Raw genomic sequence first — 23,346 nt, 5'->3', positions numbered from 1 at the left:
GAATTGTAACAATTGACAAAGCTAAAAATAATTCCAAAATTCATTTAGCCAGCCAGCTGAATAAGAGGACACTCCGTAGAGTATCAAACTCCAGGATCAACAACATGATCCAGCTCCACTAGTGACGAAAAAAAAAACAGAATCATTCACAACGTTCCAGCACATGACACCGCTAACTATCCATGAAATGCTTTTTGGCAAACTTCCACGCACCGCACCGGCTGGATCCCATAATTCTCTTCCCGGCAAGGAAACCCCAAAAGCAAAACTCCCGCCTCGACAGCGACAAACCAAATCCACTCTCGACAATCTCGACTCGTTGTTTGTCTCCATCATTTCGTCGCTTTCCGTTCCGCCGTCTTGCGAAACAGCCTCGCCGAATGGGGGATGGCGACACATTGGTCCGAAAATCCCAAAATATCCACCACTATCCACCCTACAACAACAACGGCAACGGCAACGGCAACGAGAACACTTCAACACTAATTACGAGAAGATAAGAAACTACTTTGGCGCCAAATTGAAGCACCATCCACTCCGGGGGACCAGCTGCCACCAGAGCCGGTCCCTGATCGGACGTTTGGGCGTTTGAAGGAAACTTTCAGCCGGCGAAGAATCCTCGCACCAGAGAGAGAGAGAGAGAGAGAGCAGGGTCGCGGTTGGCGGTAGTACGAGAAGTGCTCTCACCCAATCAATGACGCCGGTCGGTCGGTTGGTCCAGAAGGAAGCCGAAGTTTAATTTTCTCAAAGGAAATCCCGCTCAAGTGATTTCGTTCGTTCCAGGCCTCCGGTTCGTTCCTTGGTGGGCCCTATATGCTCCTTTCGAAGTAATGTTTTCCGTTGGCCGTATGCGCTATCGTCATGCACTACTTCTTCCTTCTCATGGAATCACGATTTCAACCGTTTCCTTCCTTCCTTTGCGACGGTGCGATTTGTTTTGCTCTTCCAACGGCTTTGAACCGCTGATTGGACCCTCACTGGCCTGGAGCCAACTCACGTTCGTAACTTTTATTTTCATTCCTCCATCAGTAACCGGCAGGAAGATGTTGGAAGTTTCTTGTTCTTGGTCCGCGCTCGGAAGCGGTGCGCTGCGGGGTGTAATTGAGTTTCAGGTCGGATGTGCGGCGGACAGACGGACGCTAATGTGAACAGCAATTTGTTTTCTTCCAGCAAGATGTGTTTTTCACCGCCCTACAGGATTAAAGCCATCGTTAGAAACTAGTTCCCCGACACACAGTTCAAGTGTAGTAGAACGAGGCTTTAATAAATGCAACAGGAAACTAAAGGAAATAAAATCCTTCAGTAAAGCAAACGCTCTACAAAAAACAGAGGCAAGTCAATCGAATATTTCCAATTCGATTTCCGGGAAAAAAGGGGGTCCCGAACACGGTTGAAAACTTGACCGAGATCAAAGATTTACGATTTGGTTATCAAAACTGTAACAATAAAACCAGGGACCCCGAACCGCTGTTACGTATTTACGAGCAAAACACGAGAACCGTATCTTAAGTCCGCCTCGAAGGGGAAGGATCCGACCCAAACCCAAATCCCGGCAAAGAAAACATATCTTTGGCACCGGGCAGAAGTAGCGCGTCCACCAGACACACAGTCCGGAGTCCGTCCAAGCTATCTATCATCATCCTTGCTCGCACTCGCAACAAACTCTCGGCCGAGGGATCGCTGCCGCGAGCGGAGCAAGAAAAATAAATAAAACTCTTCCGCCAACGGACAAAGATGACCACTCGCCAATTCTGACCCCCCCCCCAAGAGAGGGATGCCCCTGGAGTCGAGTCGAAGAGCAGCAGAAAAAAAAGGGGTAAGAAAGAAACATAAACATCGACCCTTCCCCCCGGTTCAGCAGAAACACATCAACTCCTTCACATGCTGGGCCGAAGGGCGAAGAAAGTTGTTGAGGGGGTGGAAAAGAAAGTCCATTTGACGGGTGCCTCGGGTCTCGAATGAGAACCCGATCATCACAAACGCAAAAGGCACAGAAAGGGAGTGACTGCGAGGCAGTTCTGGAGGGAGTGCGCGAAATTGCATGTGCGCGGAAGAGTTCGTCGCTGGCTCGAGGTGAAAGTAGGTCCCGCACACTCACAAGACCGGGGATGTGGGTCATCCTTGCACTGGAGAGACACTAAACAAACATGGGTATCACCGATTCCGCCCAATGCAACATGCCCAACATGTAATGTATAAAAGGTGAACCGGGACTCGAATTCATCATCTGGAAGATGCTATGCTTCTACCCGTACCGTACCCGTGAAGGCGTGAAAGGCGAGTAGTTCATAAATCTGTTCTGTCACACCTTTTTCACATCTCATCTTTCACCGGACGCTCCTGGGGCGAGGATTTTGCTTATCCACCCAAAACCACCTCCAAGGGCAAATGCGAAATGGAACAGATTTAGAGAAATCATCATCATCATCATCATCGTCGCCGAGTGAGGATCAGGATTTTCCCTTTCACTTGGCAAACGCTCTACGCCCTCTCTCTCCCGCTCGCTCGCTCGCATACAGGCGAGTATTTATAGAGGTGAAGTCACAGACATAGGGTCGCCCCCGAAGGGGAGGAATGTTTAGGAATCCTTGAAAATCTGGGTGGAAATCGTTCGAATCAAAACAGAAAAAGCAGCGCACAGCAGCGCGCTCTCTGGCAAACAAACACCCAGACATCCGTCCATCCGCGGCGCATCACGCAAAATTCCTACAAATAAACGAACTATTATGAGGCGACATCTGGTCGTACGGTGGGCCCGGAGAGGTCAGGCTACTAGTGTCGGATCACGCCCTACAGCAGAGCACACGACACCATTCCGGAGCAGAGGAAATAGTGAGCCCACCCTCGTCGTTGTGGTCATCATCATCGTCGTTGGTGGTGATGGCGTTTTTTTCCTCCCCCCGGAATACTATCAGCAATGCGTCTAAAAAGAAACTGATAACAAGATCACTGGCCGCGGATGATTAATTACTCGCTGTGGCCGTCCGGCCTAGAGAACCGCGTAATCGTTGAATGGAATGAGCGTGCGTTAAACGGGTAGGAATGAATGAATTGCATTAACTGATGGTAACGAGCACCGCGGATCTCGACGTGAAGCTAGCAGGTTGCGAGGACAGGGACGATTAATCACCCTCGTTAAGCCACCTTCAAATGCCACGCAGAGGGTGCACGTGGTTCCGATCGCCTGTTGGATGCACCAAGTACAAGTCAAAGTCTAAACTGCGCCCTGCGACCACAACTATTTCTATTTCCTTCGAGAATGCTGCATCCTTTGCACGCGCTTAGCCGCCAGAGATAAACTGCTAGAGCTTTGCTTCCGCTAATTGGTCACTAATCAAGCGGAAGCGAGGAGTGACGTTAGATAATCCCTTCGGAACGTGGCGCTAGCTAGCTAGTTCACTAGCTGCCTTTCTCGGAATACGAAGATTGATGCCAGGGGGTGGCAGGACATTAAAATAGCTAACCTAATGCCGTCGCCGGTCTCTATCACAATGAGCGAGGCGGTCTGTACTGTGTAAACAACAGAAGATTGAACGCGTGACTAACCCTTTTGGCGGAGATTAAGGGGGGGTTCGGTATTTTCGGGCCAAAAAAAGGCCCGTTTTTGACGATTTTTTGTGACGTAACCATTGAATTTTATTTTTTTCCAGTAAATGGCATATTAATTTACAACCTTTGAAGAATATTTGGTATAGTTTTGAGCAATATTCAATGAAAAATTAATCCATGGTATCAAATATTGGTAGGCATGTCGTCGCAAAGGTACTTTTTACGGTGCCCATCGTAGGGACATAACGGGTCATCTGTACCTATACAAATAGATATTCGTTAGAAAGATTATAAGTTTATGTAGGTAGCCCCGGAGAGTTTTTGTTGATATTCCTATTTTTCGATTTTTGGCAGATTTTTGAAGCTCAAAAAGTGATGCTTTTTGCGATTTTCCCAAAAAACGAACTTTACATAATTATTTAAAAAAAAGTATCTACAAATTTAATGAAATATCGACGGGGCTACCTGGCAAAAAGTGAACAGAGTATGTGATTCAAATTGATCGGCTCAGTATTTTTTACGGTACAATGGGCACCGACTTTGAAAACGTTAGTTTTGGTAAGCGCTCTTCAAAGCAGCGAGCTGCATGGAGCCTTGTATGAAACGCGGATTCTCAAAAATCTGTATCTCTGTCAGTTTTTTCACGATTAATCCAAAACTTTTTAACAATACTCTTGAAAGGATCAGCTTTCAGGGAAAAATGTTAAAAATATGTGCCCCAAAACCAAATTAAACACCGAAGCTCCCCTTAAAGCAAAAATGCCATGTTTGCAATGCCATGAAGCAAATGTTTGGAGTAGCAGGCACGATCGATGTGCTCAAATAATGGCCAGTATGAGTCATGGAGCAATAGTGTACACCAGTTTCCGATCTAATCTCGAGTTGCTTCAGATAACTTGGCAGAAAAATACAGAGACGATGATGTCAGACGAGATCGAGATTCGAGGTTCTCTGCTCTTCATATGTGCGTGTTCCCTGGGGTGAGACCATATGCGATCATTCAGCCTTGAGTTGCGTTCGATCTGACACGTCCTTTCCCGTCCCCCTTGCCCCCCCCCCCCCCCCCCCACCAGGAACTCCTGAATAATTCTCCAGAAGTCTCCTATGACTGGTGCCCTCCGCTAAGTCCGAAAGTCTGACGCACGGCGAACAAAAAATTAACTCAAGTACTTCAATCGCTCCCGGTTCTGCTGGCCACGCAAAGGCATCTGTTCCCGGGAAGTGTCGATGGCCAAAGTACTGACACACCACCAGCTGGCAGAAGAACAGTGGACGCGAACGGACGGCTCGGCTCGGAGCGGTTTGACAACTAATTGACATCATAACTGAAATTGAACCTCGGGGTGTAAATGGAGGGGTACATCGACGCCGACGCCGACGCCGAAAGTGAGGTTAAACGCGCTCCACCACAAGTGATGACGTGTGCTATTAATAGACGCAATATGTCAGTGTGTCATGACACTGCGCCTGGTGCTCCGGCTGGCCACACACTCTCTCTCTCTCTCGTCTGATTGCATCGCGCGCTGAAAAATGGCCCTCCCTTGCGTTCCTCCTCCCAGATCCCCGGTCGATTGCACCCACAGTTGGAGAAAGGGTAACGATGCGGGTCAGAAAGTAGTATATTAATATGTTGCTCTGCGCGCTGTGCATGGGTGAACGTGCAGCAATGGAATCACGTACACTCGGAGAGGTCTGGCCCAATTGCAATTCTGTACTCCAGGCGGGGGGGATGATCATTTGGCGAAGGTCTGCTCGTGACTGATCAGGTCAACTGCTGTTAATTGATTTACCACACAATCACTGTTCACATTTGACTGTCCCAGCGTCATCATCATCATCATCGGCGTCACCATCATGGCGGCGTTATTAAGGCGATTACCACCACCAACACCATCAGCAGCAGCAGAACCGGTCTAGTTCTCGTTGTGAAGGAATGTCCAAGCGGCCAGTCCCATAAATCGCAGCGAGCGAATGTGGTCACTGCGGCCAGCTCATAATTACATCATCGGCCGGGCCACCGTGTTTCGAGAACTAACGAACCGGTCACCGGTGGACCATCGACTAGAGGCAAAAGGGATGATCTCATGCACATCGCACGCTGCTCGCTCACAAACACCACAATGTGTTTCGCGACCGGCCTGGTCGGATTGGCGTCGAGTGCAGGAAGGGTGAATTATGGTGGAGCCATCATACTAGCGGCGCAAACGCATTGGAGGTCCTAGGAGAGGACGTTCGCATTAGCGTGAGCTGTTCAATTTCTTCAAATTAGGACACATCATTGGGAGGGTGTCCCTTCGACAGTCAATGGGTCGATGCGCAGAGTAAATGACATTTCGCATTCACTTCACTTCGATGATTCGATTGCATGATAGCCACGGAGAGCCCATCGGATGTTCCCAGTTTATTTGATTTAACCATCCACCCGGTTGGTTGTGAAGTGCGCTTGAAACCGATAGGCCCGACCGGCTTCCGAGATGGTTCCGGAAAGGCGGAACATGGAAACCGAGGTTTTTTTTTATTAGATTTGTTCCAGCAGCGTGCGCAATAGAAAACGAACCAACGAGGAAGACGGCACACCATCGATGTCCTTCTGATGATGGATAGGAGTTTGTTGAAAGACTTTGACGCTTTCAAAGCGCTGCTAAACGAAGGTCAATAAAAGAGTATTGTTTGAAGTTTCGAATCCAATCCGGGGTCTCTGTTGTTGATTTGCATGTTCGATGAGTCGCTGAGGCAACGCCCATCACTTTTCATTTGAAGGTCCTCCTAACCTTTGTTTTAAACAAATTATTTTTCATCAAATCCAAAATTAACGCTCTGTCAAAACGACAAACAAACGAATCGAACAAAAAAATAAATTACAATAAATGGCTAAAATAAATTCACCTCTTCCTCCACGTGTCATTTACCGTCCCACTTGGAATTCTAAACATAACATAAATCCAGTTAAGCAATCCAACACAAGCACCGTAGCACACCGTAGCGTTGCAACAGAACCACTCAAAACGCCATAATGCACCGAGTGGTTAATGGTCTCGCAACGCAACTGCTTGAACAACCCTTCCGGACCAACCGACTACTACACCATGTGCCTGTGTCTTGAGACACACTTCAGTCACAAATCAAGCGGCATAACACGAAGGGACACCGGATAAAAACGGAGGGCCCTTGTCTACTGGCAGCACCACAACGACCAGTCCCGTTATTGGGAGAACCAAACCGTCGGGTTCCTGTTGCCTTTGCGACGCTCTCGGCTGAAGATGACGTGACATGGTGACGTGATGCGCTGCTGCCACGCCATCCCCCAACGCCCGCTTTATGCTCATTTCGTCGCTTTTCTCGTTCCACGTCCATTCTACTAACCGAATGCTGGCCACCATTGACACATAGTTATTAGTTTTAAACCCCCCCCCCCCCCCCCGCCCCGCCCAAAAGATCCACACAGTACCGCCTCCACACGAACGAACGATCATTATGCCGAGCGAGCGGGCCGGCGGCAATGGGGTGCGATGTAGACATGCGAGACTTGCATTGGAATCCTATCCTGGTTGATGTATTCCACTCACAGAGCGATGCAGCAGAGGCTGAGAATGAAAATTTCATAATTTATAGCACGCACAGGCCCCATCATCCCCCCCCCCCCCCCCCCCCCCGGGGAGAGAGAGGTGAGAAGGGAAAGGCAGAGAGAGAAAAAAATGGTTTTACATTTTTGTAGCTCCCATTGTGTCCGATGACAGAACGAGAAACGAGAATGGAATGCGTTATGTTGCGCCGAGCGCCGAGAACGCAATCATAACAAGCACGATGCAAATGAGCACGCAGGGGCCCGTTCTCGCCCCCCGGTGGAGAGAGGCGAGGTCTGCGACATAAATTTATAGCATAATGAGCTGCAACCACCAACACAACGTGCTGGAAAGGGGTTTGACTGGCGATCATTACTAGGGACGGGAAGGGAATTGGATGATGCTTTCGTTGTCAGACGAGTGTGATGAGAGCCATCCTCTTGGTGCCCCAAGAGGCCACTCTCCATCGCCTCAAGTAGGCACGATATCCTGGTGCTCCACCCATAGCAGCAGAAAACAGGTGGTTCACTGGTGCCGAAGCTCCCCTGGGGAGCCCGGAAGAGGATGTCCGGAAGAGTAAGCATCGTTCTAATGAACGATGGAGCCACGGAGTAGAAAGAAAAGGGTGTGCGCGCACGAAGGAATGTTTAATGAAAATGTTCTACATTGTCCGACGACGTCATCGTTGGGATGTCGCCACCATCGTCACCGCGGTGTGCGCGATTGAGTCATAAAGCATGGACGAGAGGGAGTGAGAGCGTGAAATTTGTTTTGTTTTAAAATTTTCTATCGACAACAGCGAGCGTCATAACTGTTTTTATGACTAGGCAGGACTTTGAAACAATTGGAAATTCGAAAAACCCATTAGAAGCAGCATCGTTCGTGTAGAGGGTTTATTGCGGGTTATAAAACATTAAGAAAACATGAAATGAAATTCGAATGAAAAAGAAAGGGTGTCACGAATGAAACAGTCATCAGCACGGCAACGGTACCACACCCTCTTCTGTCAGCGGAGTCGGATGTGGCAAGCTGTTCAATTAAATGATGACAAAAGCATGTCAGCCGCTTCCTCACCATCGAACCAACCGACAGACCAATGCTCATGATGCCAGGGCCACACGAAAACCGCCGACGCCCAAGAAAACATCAACCAAACCCTAAGGAGGCGCGAGCGGGCACGGGTGCTCTAACTGACCTATTTGACACAAGTTTCATTTATATTCATTGCATCTCTTTCGCAAACCCGCGGCCACCGCCGTTCGGGAGGCGCGCATCCGGTGAGGGCGTCCGCGCAGAACACATCGGCCTGGACTGTTTTGCCTAGGAGCCGGGTTGTGGTCGCAAAGTTCGCTCCGTTCATTTCGGTTTATTTATGTTATCTTGATTCCAAAAGTTGAGGCCCTACCAGGGTTATTGTGTTGATCGGTAGTGATGCGAGTAAAGCAATCAACTCTGGCGATCATGATGATGATGATGATGATGAAGATGAGCATTGGGACGACCCACAACCACGATGACATCATATTTCGGGAAGAAATAAGCGAATAGCACCTCCTAGATGCGCCGTGAGAGTGTGAGAACCCTCGTCAAGTGAAATATGACATGTGGGATTCAATTTGTGTGGCCAATCCTTTGCATCCATCCAAACCAACGATGTTCGTTTCCACATTTCCCGCATCCAATTCCGGTAACGGAATCGACATCAACTATCCATCGTCCGGTGGCGCAAACAACGAGGTAACAACAACAACAAAAAACCCCTTTTCAAAACCGTGGCCACGTGCCCACGGTGCGGTGATTCCTGTGGCGAGCAACTTCATCAACTGTCACTCTCTCTCCTCACGCCGCGATTTGTGCTCGTGACTACTCGACCACCGATTTGGTGGCCATTAAGGGTGGCAACACACGGAGGCAAATGGTCCGTGCCATGCAAGCCAGATACGTTGCAACGGAAAAAAGGTAAAGGCAATTGCATTGCCCACCCCCCCCTCGAGGGCGACCCATTGACGGAACCGCTTCAACCGGTGTTCCATTTCAATACGAATTCCAATCCAACTCCACTCGCGCAAAGGTGTACGAGTGTGTGGAGAGGGAAAATGGCGGGATATTTTCATCAAAGCGATCGTACGCCCCGTCGGTGGGAGGTGGTGATGCAAAAAAAACGAGACCAACGATGCAACAATAACTGCACCACGACGCTACCGGTGGCTTAGCGATTGTGCAGCGTTCCCCATCGCTCCTGCAGGCGGATGAAGGGGAGGAGGTGGTGATGCTTGATTGAGAAACCGGAGCGGCCACTCCAATCGAACCACCACCAGGCCACAATTGCAAATATGCCGAGTGCCGATTGAAAAATGTGCTGGAAACAATACCCGAAGGAACCATTCTGCTGCTGCTGTACTGGTCGGTCTGTCACCGCAATAATGACGATTGGCAGCAGTGGACGGTTCATTGCACACTTCTACACCATTTGCACTTCACAGCTTCATTATTGTGTCCGCCAGCTAAAGAGGGGCTAAAGTGCCTCTGGATGGTGTGAAAATCTGTGATTTTCTGTGAGGGATGTGTGAGGGAAATTCTTTTACACTATTACACTCGATTACTGTGCTTCGATTCGCTATCGTTCTATCTGCACTTTGCAGAGCTTTGTCGAAATAACGTATGCATTAAAAAAAGAGACAAAATTTGCCGATTTTTCATGGGCAAACCGTCAATCGTACTGCAGAAACTAAAAATGCAGCATCAATAGTAGTTACCCATGAGTTATCAGACAAAATTTGAAAGCTCTATAAGTTGAATTCTAATCGTGATGGCGAAAAAAGTGAAGCAACTTCCTTCCGAGGTTTGTGCATTTCAAAAACGGTATCCTGACGCGTCCAAAAAGGTAATCGTGTACCACTTTGTGAGTGCCGGATAAGGCCGTTCCAGTATCTGTAAGTTCCTTGCGCTATTGCCCAACAATAAAAGTATCACAAGAAGGCATGCTTCTGGACGGCCGACCGACTCTGACCGACAAAAAGCTCTAAAGGATGCTGATGCGACCGAGACCGAGCAAAAAGTGGCTACATCGCTGCGTGCGATTGACCATGAGATCGGTGCATCTGCCCAAAAAGTTAAGAAGTACCTGGCAGACATGGGCAAACATGTTAGAAAGCGGAAGTCCTTGCCACTGATCTCGGAACAGCAGAGTGAGTCTCGAGGCGCGATGGTTAGAGGAAAAGGAGCGGCTGAGTACCGAAGATTGCCAACCCTTTCAACGTCTCCCAGCTGCCGGCCATCGAAAATTTCTGGGTTAACTTTAACCGTAGGATCTATTGTAACAATTTATTGAAATTGATCGGAGGAGGAATTGATTGAACAGGCGCAGAAAGAGGTGAAAAACATGTGCACAAATATGTTTTCGACTTCCATGACGAAATTACCGGCCCACTGCCGGAATCCTGCTCGGAATGGCGCCAATTTTTTTTTTCGAATAAACTGATAAACTTCCTTTTCAAATGTAATCTACAGAATTCAATTATCTGTCATAGCTTATTTTTTTATCACCTTTCAAACTTTGTCTCTTTTTTAATGCATACGATAATACTAGATCGATTGTCTGGAAGTTCTGACACGATCGCTTTTAGGCGTGGCCCTAGAGAGCTCAGTACGGCACCAGATGTTCCGCTCAAGGTTCTGGCCCCGATCGCAGCACATATCGTGGAAATTCACAGGCAAATCCCGAATGGATCAGCAGCAGCAACAGCATCAACCCTCATACCAGGTGTTTACAATCCATCATCATCCTTTGCAGACGACGTCTCTACCCCTCTGTGGATGTGTGTACATTCCAACGCTCTGCGATGCTGCTTTTATCCGCAAGGGAGATAAAACAAAAAGACCACCTTAACACCTTAGCATCAAAAACCAGCGAGAGATCGCGCGCGTTCGCGCCTCCGCGTCATCATATCATGATTCACAGTGTTCTCTCCCCTTTTTCGACGTGTCTGCCTGTTTGTATGTGTCTCTTGGTGTGTCTGGGTTGTGATGTGGATTTCAAGGTGCGGTCACCATCATCATCATCATCATCACAATACACACGAAAACAGGTATATCTCGTCACCGTCGTGTGTCGCGCCGCCACCGCCCAAAACCTTTGCACATACACAACTCCAACTGCCTGCCGATCGTGGATCGCGACCGCGAGAGAACCGCGACCACCACACAACCACCGAGAGCCGGTGTTTGGTGGACAACACAACGGACGGACGGCATGTTGTTGATCTGCTGCTGCTGCACACCACCAACAAACGGCAACATGATGCTGCAGCCAGACAAGCCGACCGGCTCTCTCGATATTCCCCCCCCCCCCCCCCCCAAAGATTTGTTGGCCCCATGATGTATTTCTCTCTCTCGCGCGTCCTCGTGCTGTAATGATGATGATTTTGATGATGACCACCACAGCGAGTCGCGTAGCTGGATTGCCAACTGTCACTTCGTCGCTCTCGTCGATATCGCTGGTCTGGTCTTGTAGAGATATCGTGCGATCACCTCCTAGTCACGATCTCGTGGTATGTGTGGTGGTTTGGGGACGCAGCATGGTTTGATTGCACGCGCGCGCGAGAAAAGAATTTAAAAGCAGCGCGCACGCTGCTCCCAGAACGAACACACATCTGGCGGGCGCGCGATTCAACGCCCCGTGACAACAGGCAACACGGGAGGAAACTTGTTGTGTGACCATGAGCCAGCAGCATACCGATGGATGGGGAGCCGACAAAATCGAGAAAAAAAACGACACCGAACCCCATATCACAACCCCTTGTAGCTCTACTATGACCTCGCCGTTGCAAAGCGAGCGTGCGGCGGCGCACACAATTATGTCATCTTCTATTTAAAAGCCACAGAACGCGAGATCCACACACGATGACGAAAGGATGCGCCACGCCAGCCAGACACAAAAAAGCAGCACACGGAGCTGGGACAACATTTGGACGGAGAATTTACGTTTTTGTAATCACGATTGATAAGTTGTACATGGAACTCTACGGTGTCCAACTAGATGGTGAACTAGACTAGAAGATGGTGGCCATATGCTTGTCACGTACCAAACAAAAAAAAAAAGAAACCCATAAGATACAGTCCCAGAGTACGGGTGCTATCTAATCCAACAGGGCGCCGCCACTCCCTCGGGCTGAACGTGACACTTTACACCAGCTAGAAGGGGATCATTGTGGGGAGGAAAGCTAAATGGCGAAAGTTTCGCCGAGCAAGCCAGCCAGCTACTATGACTATTTGGGTCACCGGGGCTGCTGCCACGGATCGGCATGGGCACCGCAGAGAACCCGAAGAGCCCCAGCCAAGAGTTCCCCCAGATCCAGCATCGTTAAACCTTAATAAGGGTGGCGGCTTCACCGTCCAGGTTGCTTGGTCAGCAGTTTACTTTCTCTCTTTCTTGCTCTCTCCCTCGCTCTGAACGATACAAGGTGAAGGAGGATTTGTTTTTGAGGCATCTTCCAGGTCATGGCCACCTGTCGTACCCCAGGCCAGGTCGAGATTCGCGTGTTGGCGCCGAAGTCACTACGTAGCGGAGCTCAGTGGATTCGTGGATACTTCTTCATGGCCAAGAGTGTGTGCGTGTGCTCTTCTCCCGGTTAGCATAGGTTGGGCGGCCACACCTTAGATCCCAAATCACCACCACCTTGCTTCTGCTTCTGTTTCTTTGTAGCCTCCAAAGGTAACTATTTGGGAGAAATAGTCAAGTCAAGTCTAGGACAAAAGGGCACACACACGACATTGTGTTTTATGGTGGTCCATGTGGTTTATGCTCGCTTCCGTAACCCGAACCGGAACGAGGTAACTTGTGTTCCAATGTTGCGCTTCAAGACTCTGGAAGAATAGTTCACCCCTAGTGACGCCCGTAAAAACAGACACGCCTCCTGTACCACCTGTAACCTTTTTCCCTGTTTCCCTCCCTGTGCACGCACGACAGGTTTTATTTTCCCGTTTCACGCACGCACACGCTAATTGTGGGGTGAATGCACCCCGAAACGGTATCTCCCGCTGGCAAAGGGGGGTACCTCTTATTCTCGTCGCCTAATTCTAAGGGGCCCCACCATTAAGGTCGTCAGCCCTGTTTCTCTTGGGATTTCCAGTCACCTGGAAGAGAGCCTTTTATCCACACCTCATTGGAGCGCGTCTTACGGACCGGACCACAGGTCTACGTCAGTTCTCTCCAATAGCTTCCAGTTAAAAGGTGTCTAGCTGCCGGCATCGACGCAGACATGCAACCCTCACACAGTTTCCCCTTTTTCATTATCGAGCGGTTTTTGGGGACCGATGGACTGGACCCCTTCGCTCACTCTCTCTTCCCCTCTCTCCCTCTCGTGCTGCAGGTCTGTGGCGCCAGGATACTGCCCGGAATTACTAGACCTCGCTGGGAAATGGGGCAACCGATTACGTCAGTGGCAGTAATGTTTGGTTCGGACTCACGGCTCAGGGTGCTGGTATGGTAACGCCGGTTGGTTGGATCGAAAGACACGACGGTCCGACGGTACGACGGTACGATGGGCGCCACAAGTCTACCGACGCCATAGCCGCGCCCCATGTGGTGGCCAACAACAGGTCCAGGGCGAAGGAAAATTACAGTTTACCTTACGGCGATAACTACGGGGATTGGTATTCGAAATTTTGTTAGCGGCAGCGTCACAATTACCTGCTAGCATCCCCTGCGGTGGCGTGGAAACGCCGGAAGAGGGACCTCTCTTCAAAGACAAAGGACCAGCAGAGTTTATGCCGACGCATATAATTACATGTTTGCTTTTAATGTTCCGAAAAATGTGGGGAGAGGCATTAATATAATACTACTTCAGTTCGGGTATTATTCCTATTAATTTGCAGACTCAGTTGATACTTTTTCAGACGATAGACCTGCAGCAATGTGTATAGGAACTGGTATGCAATTTCAAACATTAAAGAATTTCCATTTTATATGGATTTGAATTGCTTTTGGACCAAATTTACGCAGCACATATTTTAGAAAAAAAATGTTTTCAAAAGATCGTGTTTCTGGAGTAAATTTGTATTCTAAGACTAAAATAACAAATTATTGTTCAACTACATGAGTCATGTATTCCTAAAAATTTAAAAAAGATTCCAATTCTCTTCTAGACTGAGTATTGCGTCCGACAACCTTTCAAATTCAGTCCGTCAACCACCAAGAGTGATAAAAAATGTCCTCGTCTACCGACAGTTTAAACCAGATAAGCTGCTAGAACACACTTTGTTGTTTACACCAAGCTAATACCATTAACGGAATAAAAACACATCCAAAAGTCATGTCGAAGGTTCACAAGTGAGTGCAACAAATTCAAGTACCGGCTCGTCGCATATTGTCCCAACAAAGGCAATGGAAACTGATGCGGAACGGAAGTGCAGCAAACGATGAGCACGCCAAAGTGAATCCTTGTGGTTTACGGCCCTCGCGGTCTCGGTTCGATGGTGAAAGATTACTCCAAAGGCGATGCCGCCACCGAGAATCGTCCCGGATGGACACCTGGTCTAGCGCCGGGGGGGTTTGCGCTTCGTCGGTTCGCCCCAACCCCCGAAAAGGGTTAACACACGTGTCAAGTGCAGCCGACCAAGTGCAGCCTTTCCCCCCTTATTGAAGCACACATAAATTTTACACTTTACCGGCCACAACCACGGCCGCCGCTGCGGCCAAATATGCTCTGCTGTTGGTGCCCAATGCCGTGACGTACCAGCGAATACGGGGATCGGGCGGATGTCCGCAGTTTATCGCTTTTTAGAGAAAAGGAAAATGCGGCAAGAAGCAAGAACTAACCGTGGAAGATGGAGAACTCAGGTGGTGGCCATTGGAATATTGGAATCGATTGCCGTGCCGATGTCTCAAAGCGAATGCTGCCTCCACTGGGGAGGGCTGCGCGTTCCATTTCACATTCTTTTTTTTTTTTGTGCAAAAACTCATCACACTTTAGCGAAGAAAAGAAGAGATAGGAGGCATCCTTGACACATCCCGGGGACCGTGGTAAGGCAGTTTGGCGCATGCTGGGGAGTTGAATTTCAAATTAGGCCCCCAACGTAGGCCATCCAATTGAATTCGGAACGAGCCACTGGCATGGAGAGACCCCGGAAGGGTGCCTTGCAACATATTTTGCTCCAATACTGATCCGCCTATACGATACTGATTCGGGCGTGGAATTGGAGAGTAGCATAAGAATATTCTGACGTTTGAATGCTGCGGAACGAATCCTTCGACGAATGGGGGATGTTACTTTTCAGAATTCCAAGAAATCCCAAGGCATTAAACAGCCAATTCTTCGAAGCGGCGGTTCCATCAAATGATTAATTCTCCGCAATCTTTACGACCATCAACAAGACTACAAACTAACCAAATGTAGCCCCTTGTGAACAGACTGATCCAACATGGAGCAACAATCCAGGTGCGTCTGTAGTCGATGGACGACGCTGCACTGCAAGCCATGAAATGTGAGATGCTTTTGCCCATAAGAGGCCCACATTCTGGTACGATCATCCCGCACCGATGGCCTGCTTGTTACTGCCCCATTTCCGGTTCCGCTCCGTGGGTGCACCGGGCATCGCATCGGAGCCTGCCACAACAACCCCAAGGTGCATGCAGCCACGTCATCTCCACGCCACTCGTGTGTTTATCTCTCAACGCCGCAGTGTCCGGACGCGAGTGACCCATTAAGAATAGAGCCCCATTTCCGTTGGCAATTCACCAACGGATAGCTTTCTTAGTAAAACAAACCCAGTTCCTTCAACAACCCTTTTCTTGAGGCGCGCTCACAAAGACACAGACCCGTCCGGGGACCGGTTAAAGGGTTCTTTGGGCGTCGCCAACGTCCGGACCGGATCATGTCGGACTCTGCTCGCACGGGTTGGCGCATATCACTATACAAATTTTGATTCGGAGCGACGCCGAGCGACGCCGAGCGACGCCGAGCGAGACCGCAAATGACCATCTACGACGTTGGCGCGAACGAGAAGGGGAGAGCGACGCCGAGCGAGATGCAATACATGTGCATTCAACGAGCGCGAGCGAGACAAAATTCTGCCCGCGAATTCCACCACCGCTCGAAGCAAGAGCAGAGCGTGCTTTGGTGGAGAAACCATAGAGAGCGAATGGCGCAGGCAACTTGGCTTTTCAAAAACGTGAAATGGAAAAGCTAAAACTGCATCCAATGAATGATTTTGACCCACGAAAATGAATGGAACACCCCATTTTACTGATATTTCCGATTTGATTTTCGTGAAAATCGGTTAGGGCACTGACTGGCAAGGCAAAATCGGACAAGCAAACGGGCACTGCACTTGCCGTATGCGACCACGGCGGTCAGAGAGTGCGCGAGCATAAGGCGCACGGGAGAGCAGAGCACGCCTTGGTGTAGAGCGAATGGCTCAAGCAGCTTGATTTTTCTAAAACGTGCGGGTGAAATGGAAAAGCAAAAAAATGCATCCAATGATTATTTTATCGATGCATTGCCGATCAATATCGATATGTTGCCACTGGCCTGCAAGGCCTAATGGAACAAGCAAACAATCAAGAGACTCGGTGTATGCGCCAGAATGGAATCGCGGTAGGAATGGTTTACTGTCCTTTCCTCAAATGGAACCGCACAGTTTAAGTAATCTTATGGCTTATGCTCGATTGCTAATTGATCAGATTTATCAGCATGTAGGGATCGATCTATTTCGATGCACGCGACTCGAGAGATTTGGGGAAACAATGCAAATGAAATGGCTCGAATGGCTCCCAACTGACGCAAATCTTAACTACACTCGATTCAACTCGATATGCAGAACCGAACCCGACATACTAAGGCCACTATATTAACGCTCCACCGATCCTGTCGCTGGCCGTCAAGGCATAATGCCACAGGCAAACGCGCACTGCACTCGCTGCATGCGACAAAATACAATCGCTGTAGGAGGAATGGTTCACTGTCCGTCTGCGATTGCTTCTATGCTATCAGAACGGTCCTGCCCGCCTCCATGAGCCAGATATTACACCTGGACCTGATAGAAGCTCCTGTTGCTAAAGAGTGATCTTTGCATTCCTTGCATTAGAACCCGAAGCCAGTCGAAGATTGTTCTGGCTCTGATGTTGTCTCACGGGCTTTTGCCATGGGCAATGCATGCTACTGCAAAATATTATTGGCAGGTTTCGGCTGTTCGGTGGATATGCTGTAGGGCTGTTTGATTATCGCCAGATCGTACCGAAGACAACGGCTAATCAAATGATGATACAAACCATTACAGCATGTGCTAGGATCAAGGGTAAAATTATGCTCTTCGGAAATCAAAAAGATGGGCCAGACAGCCATCAATGGTAACATTGTTGAGTGGCTACCGATTAGGAAAGCGATTAGGAAATGGTTCACCTTTCCAGTATCGAGGTGCACTGAAAAAAATTGAGGCGATATACATAGACACGGATGCGGCTAAGCTGAACGGGAGCTGGGCAATGGGACGCGCCTGCTTTACTGTTCCATACGGTGACAACTTGCAGGACCTGGACCTGAACCGGGAGGCAATGACAATCAACCTGGTGCAAGATAAGTTGCTGCACCACTTTGGCCGCTGAAGAATATGATCACGGCTTAATCTTACATCGATTCACGAGAACCCTTCCTCCGGTGACATCGCGAGCAAACGCTCGGAATTGTAAGGAATCAAATTGAAAATGAGTCAACATGGAAATGGTTAAAATGGAATGGAGGGACATGTTTGATTGTTTGGTGAGAAATGAAAAAGGAATAATTTCAAACAATCATTCTTTCAAACGAGGCTCTGTAACCGGGCGGTTTAGCTATCAGAGCACATGGCTGCGAGTTGGCTTATCAACCGCTGCATTCGCCAGCAGCAATGTTCATGCCGCGAAGATAACAAAAATGTGTAGCTATCGAGCCTCTTTGATAAAGTAGAGATGGGTAACATTAGAATAACATGGAAGAGCATTTTTGTATGCTAGGGAAAGAGAAAAATAATGAAATTCAAAAAAATCCTGCTTTCGTGCGTAGCTCTGTAACCGGGCCGCTTACCTAGTAAAGTACAAAGAAGGTTTAATCGCGTGGCCTGCCAAGGTGGTGTGGTGAACGAAACGATGCCCCACCACCCCCGCCCGAAAAGGTGTTTCCATTCTCAATCAAACACCCACACGAAACCGCCCTCTCAAAACCATCATCATCAGCATCGTCATCATCATGATGATCACGAAAGCATTGCAGAGATGCAGACGCGCAGCACGCACACGTACGCAACTCGACATACAAGAAAAAAAAACGCGTTTCTATGTTGGGGGACCTGAGGGTTCCCTCTTCACCCCGGGGGACGGGCATGTGTGTTCGAGAGGAAAACCAGTTTGACTGACCGTCCGTTGGGGGTTTCGGTTTAAATTCTTCGCGGCCTTTCCGTTTTCTCGCGTCTCCATTTTCGGGACCCAGCTTTATTTACACTTTTCACCGAGAGACCAAGAGAACTGAGATGAGCTCAGAAGAGAGGCCGGGGGGGGGGGGGGGTCCATTCGGACGATTGTGTTGGTGGGTGATGGGATTGGTGTGCGTTGTTTACGGCCTACGTCACCTCTGCATTTCGTATTCCACTTCGGTTTTTTTTGTGGTCTCACCTCTACCTTTCTCTCTGTCTCTCTGCTCTGGATGCCCGTTTTGGAGGGACCCCAACCATCGTTTATGCTTTTCAAGTTCCCCCGGGCTAGGCTGGCGTGCCGGAACGCCGAGAAACCCCGCGTTTTAAACAGGAAAGCCAATGGCAACGCGATCGCCGTGGCTCGTCCGATCCAAGGTGCGTTCAATCCATTTGAATATTTTACAAGACAAGACCGCACGTTTGAACCTTCGGAGGGTTCTGAGTTAATGCTGGTAACGCAGAATATTTCATGTTGAGCAGCGCTAAAATGTGGTGCACCCGCAATTGAAGGCGGATAGGAGGTTGTTACTTAAAGGTTACCGTTTCTTTTAATCGCAGTGGAAGGAAGGAATGCAGGATGGAGGAAGATTCTTCCATTTTTCAATTTCTGTTCATGTTTTTTCTTTCTAGAGGGGTCCCATCTTTTACCTCCTAGTTCCTAGTTCCTCCAAAGTGTGGAAGATAAATAGGACATCGTCTTTTTTGCAGTACAATTTCATATTTAAACTTTGCTGCCAAAATATTAAGATAATAAAACATCTTACTTTATGGCAAAACAGCGTTCCTTTTGGTTTCGTTAATAACGATTGCGGGTATAAAATAATCCAAGGAAGCTTGGTGAAAACAGAAACCGCAGTCCTTTTCACACCTCAAGGCGGTCCGAGATGACTCTGAAGGATGATCCGACCAATGGTACCGTTGTAAAACACTAGAAGCCCCCCCCCCCCCCCCCGGGGATTTATGGCGCCTTGGCCACACCGTACCGAGTGAAAACAAACGCACTCAGGAGTAGGGTGAGATGCTTAACGCGTTTTGCGTGACCGTTGCGCGTTGTCGCTGTCCCAAAAATTGCGTATCAATCTTAAACAAGCCAGTGGCGTTAATGCAAACTTTGTTTCACGTACCTTTTCTCACTTGTGTGATTGTCTTAAAAACGGGATGCTGGGAGACTATGCGTTCGCGCCGTTAAGCGCCGCGAATTGGCCGCGGGTCACCGCGGATCGTCCGTGGTTGAATCGTCGCCGCCGCCGTTGGATGTTTGTTGAACAGCAACAGGGATCACCTTGAGGATGGGACGACCTCACGCACTACACACCATACCACTAGAGAGCGCAACCCCAGTGGCACCAAAAGGGCTTCTTCTGCTGCGGAAAATTGTGTTTTTCCTGCTTGCTGTCGCCGTGGTCGTCGATGTCGTTGTTGTTGGCCTCGGTTTTTCACACACGGGGAAAATCAAGCAACGGCGTCGCGGGGGGAACTGCACCAAGCGTGATGTTTCGCTCTTTCTCTCTCTCTCTCTCACGCAAACACTGAGCTCGCGTTTTCCTTTTCTTTCGCACACAGACACACACTTTTCTTGCTTTTCTTTTTCTTCTTCGAACGCCGCGTCGAACAAACTCACTCCTGAGGGAGGGAAGAAAGAATGAATTTCAAAATAAATGCTCTATCCCGGCCACTAAGCGCACAATATCGCTCGCTGCCCGTGATCGCTAGTTCCGTTTCCGGTGGCACGGACAGGAAGTGGACAGCTTGCGTCCGTCTGACGCGGTTTCCTAGCGAGCACACGAACAACCCGGGAATCACTTTGCACCGAAATCACGATAAACGAAAAAGGTGAACTGCGTTTTTTCCCTTTTTATCTTTCCACACACGCACCGATCACTTGATAAATCCACGGAACGGACAAACTGTACCAGAATCCACCCACTTTCGTGATTTGGCTCAGAGCCGCGAACGAACGTGACCGTCGCTTACCTCGTCTACTCGCGGAAAAAAAAATTTTGAACCGCGCGACCCTCAAAACAATTCAAACGAACGGCAAACTATGGGAGTGTCCAGGGACAAAAGTCCATGCAACGTTGGAATTTGTAACGAACGGTGGCATAAGGACGTGGTCACAAGAAGAACGTGCGCCACTTGGGTCTCGTTTTCAAATTGCGCAACACGCAACTGGGTTGTACAAAATTAGAAAAGCGCCATAAGTTTCTAGCTAATTCGTGTGATTTAGCTAGCTAGTGATGTTTCATGTGTAGTAATAGCGAGATTTTAATAAAATTCATTTTTTTCATTTTGTTTGCAATCAAGCAAGTTTCGCAAGTGATAGTTTTGCAGGTTTATGTTGATTTTTAGGCGGTTTAGGTTAAAAGCAAGGAACAGTAGATGGCAAAAGCAATCATGCGTTATCAGCATACACTTCGTTCAAACAGGAAAAGGTTCATTAATCGTCCATAAAAAGACGCATTCAGTGTGATCCCAACTTTGACCGAAAGGCACGAACGTAGCGGATGGCTTCCAGTGTGAAAGTGGATTTTCGCCCTAACAAAACCGGTTGTTGCTTTCTAACATAGAGTGGCCTCTCACTCTGACTGCTACTGCGAAAACAAAACGAATGTCGCGAGAAACAGAAGCCGCGAACAGTGTTGCCTTAAAAATGGGCGAAAAATGGATTTAAAAGCAAATGGAAATTCAAACAACTGCGATAGTTAGTTATAACAACAGATTTGTTTTATCCAAAAGGATCATCGTAATTCTAATATTACGCCACAACTTATTTTGGACTGTTACTCCACACACCTTTTGGATGCGGCGGTTGCAGGTGATTTGTGTTTTTCCGCACGTTCGGCAGCTCCCGCTTGTCTGAACGGTTCCTTTGGATTGCGTGTTTTACAAACCAAAAAGGTGTAGGCTAGTGCCGCATCCAGCGACACAAAGGGTGCACTCCAAACTGGAGCCATTTTCATACTGAAAGTTTGTGTCTTTAATTACCTTTTCACGAAGGCACAAAATTACTCTTGGTAACTCGAAAGATGCCCTCTTCTCCGGCAGCCGGCCATTTTCTTTTTCCGTGCAGCAGGTACGGGTGGGAACGATTTTTTCTCGCGACTTTTTCCTTCGATTTTCCAGTGTCCGTGGTTAAAAACTTGTGAATTTTCCCATTTCTGCTTGCAGCCGTGTCGACCCGCTCGGGATCATTGTGATTTTGCTGTTGCGATCTTTGCGATCTTGCAAACTTACCGGCGTCGTCTTTTTTGGAAGTGAAGCGAAGCGCGAGAAATTAAAATGGGTGTCCAGATTATTCCGATCGCTAACGGTGACCGTAAGTAGCGCCAAGTGACCCTCCGTCTGCACTGGAGTTTTTTTTCTTATGTTTTCCACTCGCTTGCCCTTCAGAGACCACCTTCCCGAAGCCGGGTCAAACTGCGGTCGTGCACTACACCGGCACGCTCGATGATGGAACCGTGTTCGATTCGTCGCGCAACCGCGGCAAGCCGTTCAAGTTTGCCGTCGGCAAGGGTGAGGTGATCCGTGGCTGGGATGAGGGAGTCGCCCAGATGTCGGTCGGTCAGCGTGCCAAGCTGGTCTGCTCGCCGGACTACGCCTACGGAAGCCGAGGCCACCCCGGTGTCATCCCGCCGAACGCCCGGCTTACCTTTGACGTGGAACTGCTGCGAGTAGAATAAGTTACCGAAGAATGGCAGCAGGGCGGGCTGATGTTGGATGACGATGAGACGAACTGGACCGAGATAATGATGAGGATGATGTCGAACACCCACCAACCACCACCACCATTCGTCTACGTCCCACAGCCATAACTCTTACCAAAATCCAGCGGAGACCGACAGCTTCTCTAACCAACAGCAACACAACTAACCAGCATCCATTATTCAAAGCAATCGAATATAGCGAGAAATCACCGGAGGGGCGAACAAAGAAGGCAAAGAAAAGGGAAATGGTACGCACTCTAATCAAACGTAGGTTACTTTGTGGTGCTTGAGGCTTTCCTCACACCGCGCAACACTACACACTCAACAGTCTTTCAGGTTTAATAAGGTTTCCTCACTTTTCCAACTAAGTAGCACGTGCGCGGCGCATTCTCGGATGCCGCTATGCCACAATCTTCCAACTCATCTTTGGTAGCGTTAGAGGTGGTCCCCGTTGTGCTGCTTCTGCGACAATCCTTTTGGGTTTCTCTCGCGCCCGCCAAGTAGCCGGGTTCCATGAAATTCCGTTTTCTAATTCCTAATCCTACAGAACTGAGTAGCACGCACAGCCAGGACTCTTGCGTGCGTGTGACTGGTCTTTTACATACATTGTAATCCTTAAATTGCATTTAAATGTTATATTACCGAAAGAATAGCGAATTACATTGTACAAGTAAGCGAGTGCTGGGGAAGAACGGGGGAAGGGAATTCATGACAAGCGACACCATCGAATGCATGAGGATTTGCAGATTGGAATGGAAAAGAACACCCAGAACAGCATTTCTTCTCGTCCCCGCTGTTGCTATCTCTATAGCAAACCTTCTGTCCTAGTGTCGGTCAAAACAATGGTGAACCACTGTAATGGAACTGAAATAAAAGAAAATCTTTAACACTCTATACCAAATCAGAACGGACGGCCTTTCGAAGAGTAACTGCCACAAGATGACACTGATCTGGTATTAGCCATTTGGTATTTATTGCTTCCAACAATTCCTAGCTCATCACACCGAATAATACAACAGGGAAATAAACGGTCATAATAAATACGAAGAGTATGATTTTTGTCCCACAGAAAAAAAGGAATGAAA

The 23,346-nt window shown here is 48.6% G+C and overlaps 3 protein-coding genes across 11 annotated transcripts in view; 1 reads left to right on the top strand and 2 right to left on the bottom strand.

Annotated features, from left to right (window-relative positions):
• LOC126577803 (protein 4.1 homolog) overlaps positions 1 to 20,542 on the bottom strand; it is a 42,736-nt gene extending 22,194 nt beyond the window's left edge. For 5 of the 8 annotated variants that reach the window (XM_050239756.1, XM_050239752.1, XM_050239753.1 and 2 more), the window contains exon 1: positions 19,682 to 20,180. The gene's annotated coding sequence lies outside the window, so the exon portion shown is untranslated. Of the gene's footprint in view, positions 1 to 19,681; positions 20,181 to 20,432 lie in introns of those variants that run through there. The other 3 variants (XM_050239750.1, XM_050239751.1, XM_050239749.1) reach the window with 3 other exon arrangements.
• A 1,085-nt stretch (positions 20,543 to 21,627) lies between these two features.
• LOC126577836 (peptidyl-prolyl cis-trans isomerase Fkbp12) lies at positions 21,628 to 23,168 on the top strand. The gene is made up of 2 exons (XM_050239796.1): positions 21,628 to 21,873; positions 21,948 to 23,168. Exons 1-2 carry the CDS (start codon positions 21,837 to 21,839, stop codon positions 22,235 to 22,237), a joined length of 327 nt encoding a protein of 108 aa, XP_050095753.1. The 5' UTR covers positions 21,628 to 21,836; the 3' UTR covers positions 22,238 to 23,168.
• Positions 23,169 to 23,212: 44 nt separating this feature from the next.
• The window catches only part of LOC126577807 (protein EFR3 homolog cmp44E), a 4,091-nt gene continuing 3,957 nt past the window's right edge, over positions 23,213 to 23,346 (bottom strand). For both annotated transcript variants that reach the window (XM_050239761.1, XM_050239762.1), the window contains exon 4: positions 23,213 to 23,346. This exon is cut by the window's right edge and continues 500 nt beyond it. The gene's annotated coding sequence lies outside the window, so the exon portion shown is untranslated.

This window comes from Anopheles aquasalis, chromosome 3, assembly GCF_943734665.1.
Source record: "Anopheles aquasalis chromosome 3, idAnoAquaMG_Q_19, whole genome shotgun sequence".
In the NCBI taxonomy this organism is placed as follows: Eukaryota; Metazoa; Arthropoda; class Insecta; order Diptera; family Culicidae; genus Anopheles; species Anopheles aquasalis.
Note: the sequence above shows the minus strand (reverse complement) of the source record. Positions and strands in the feature narration are given on the sequence as shown.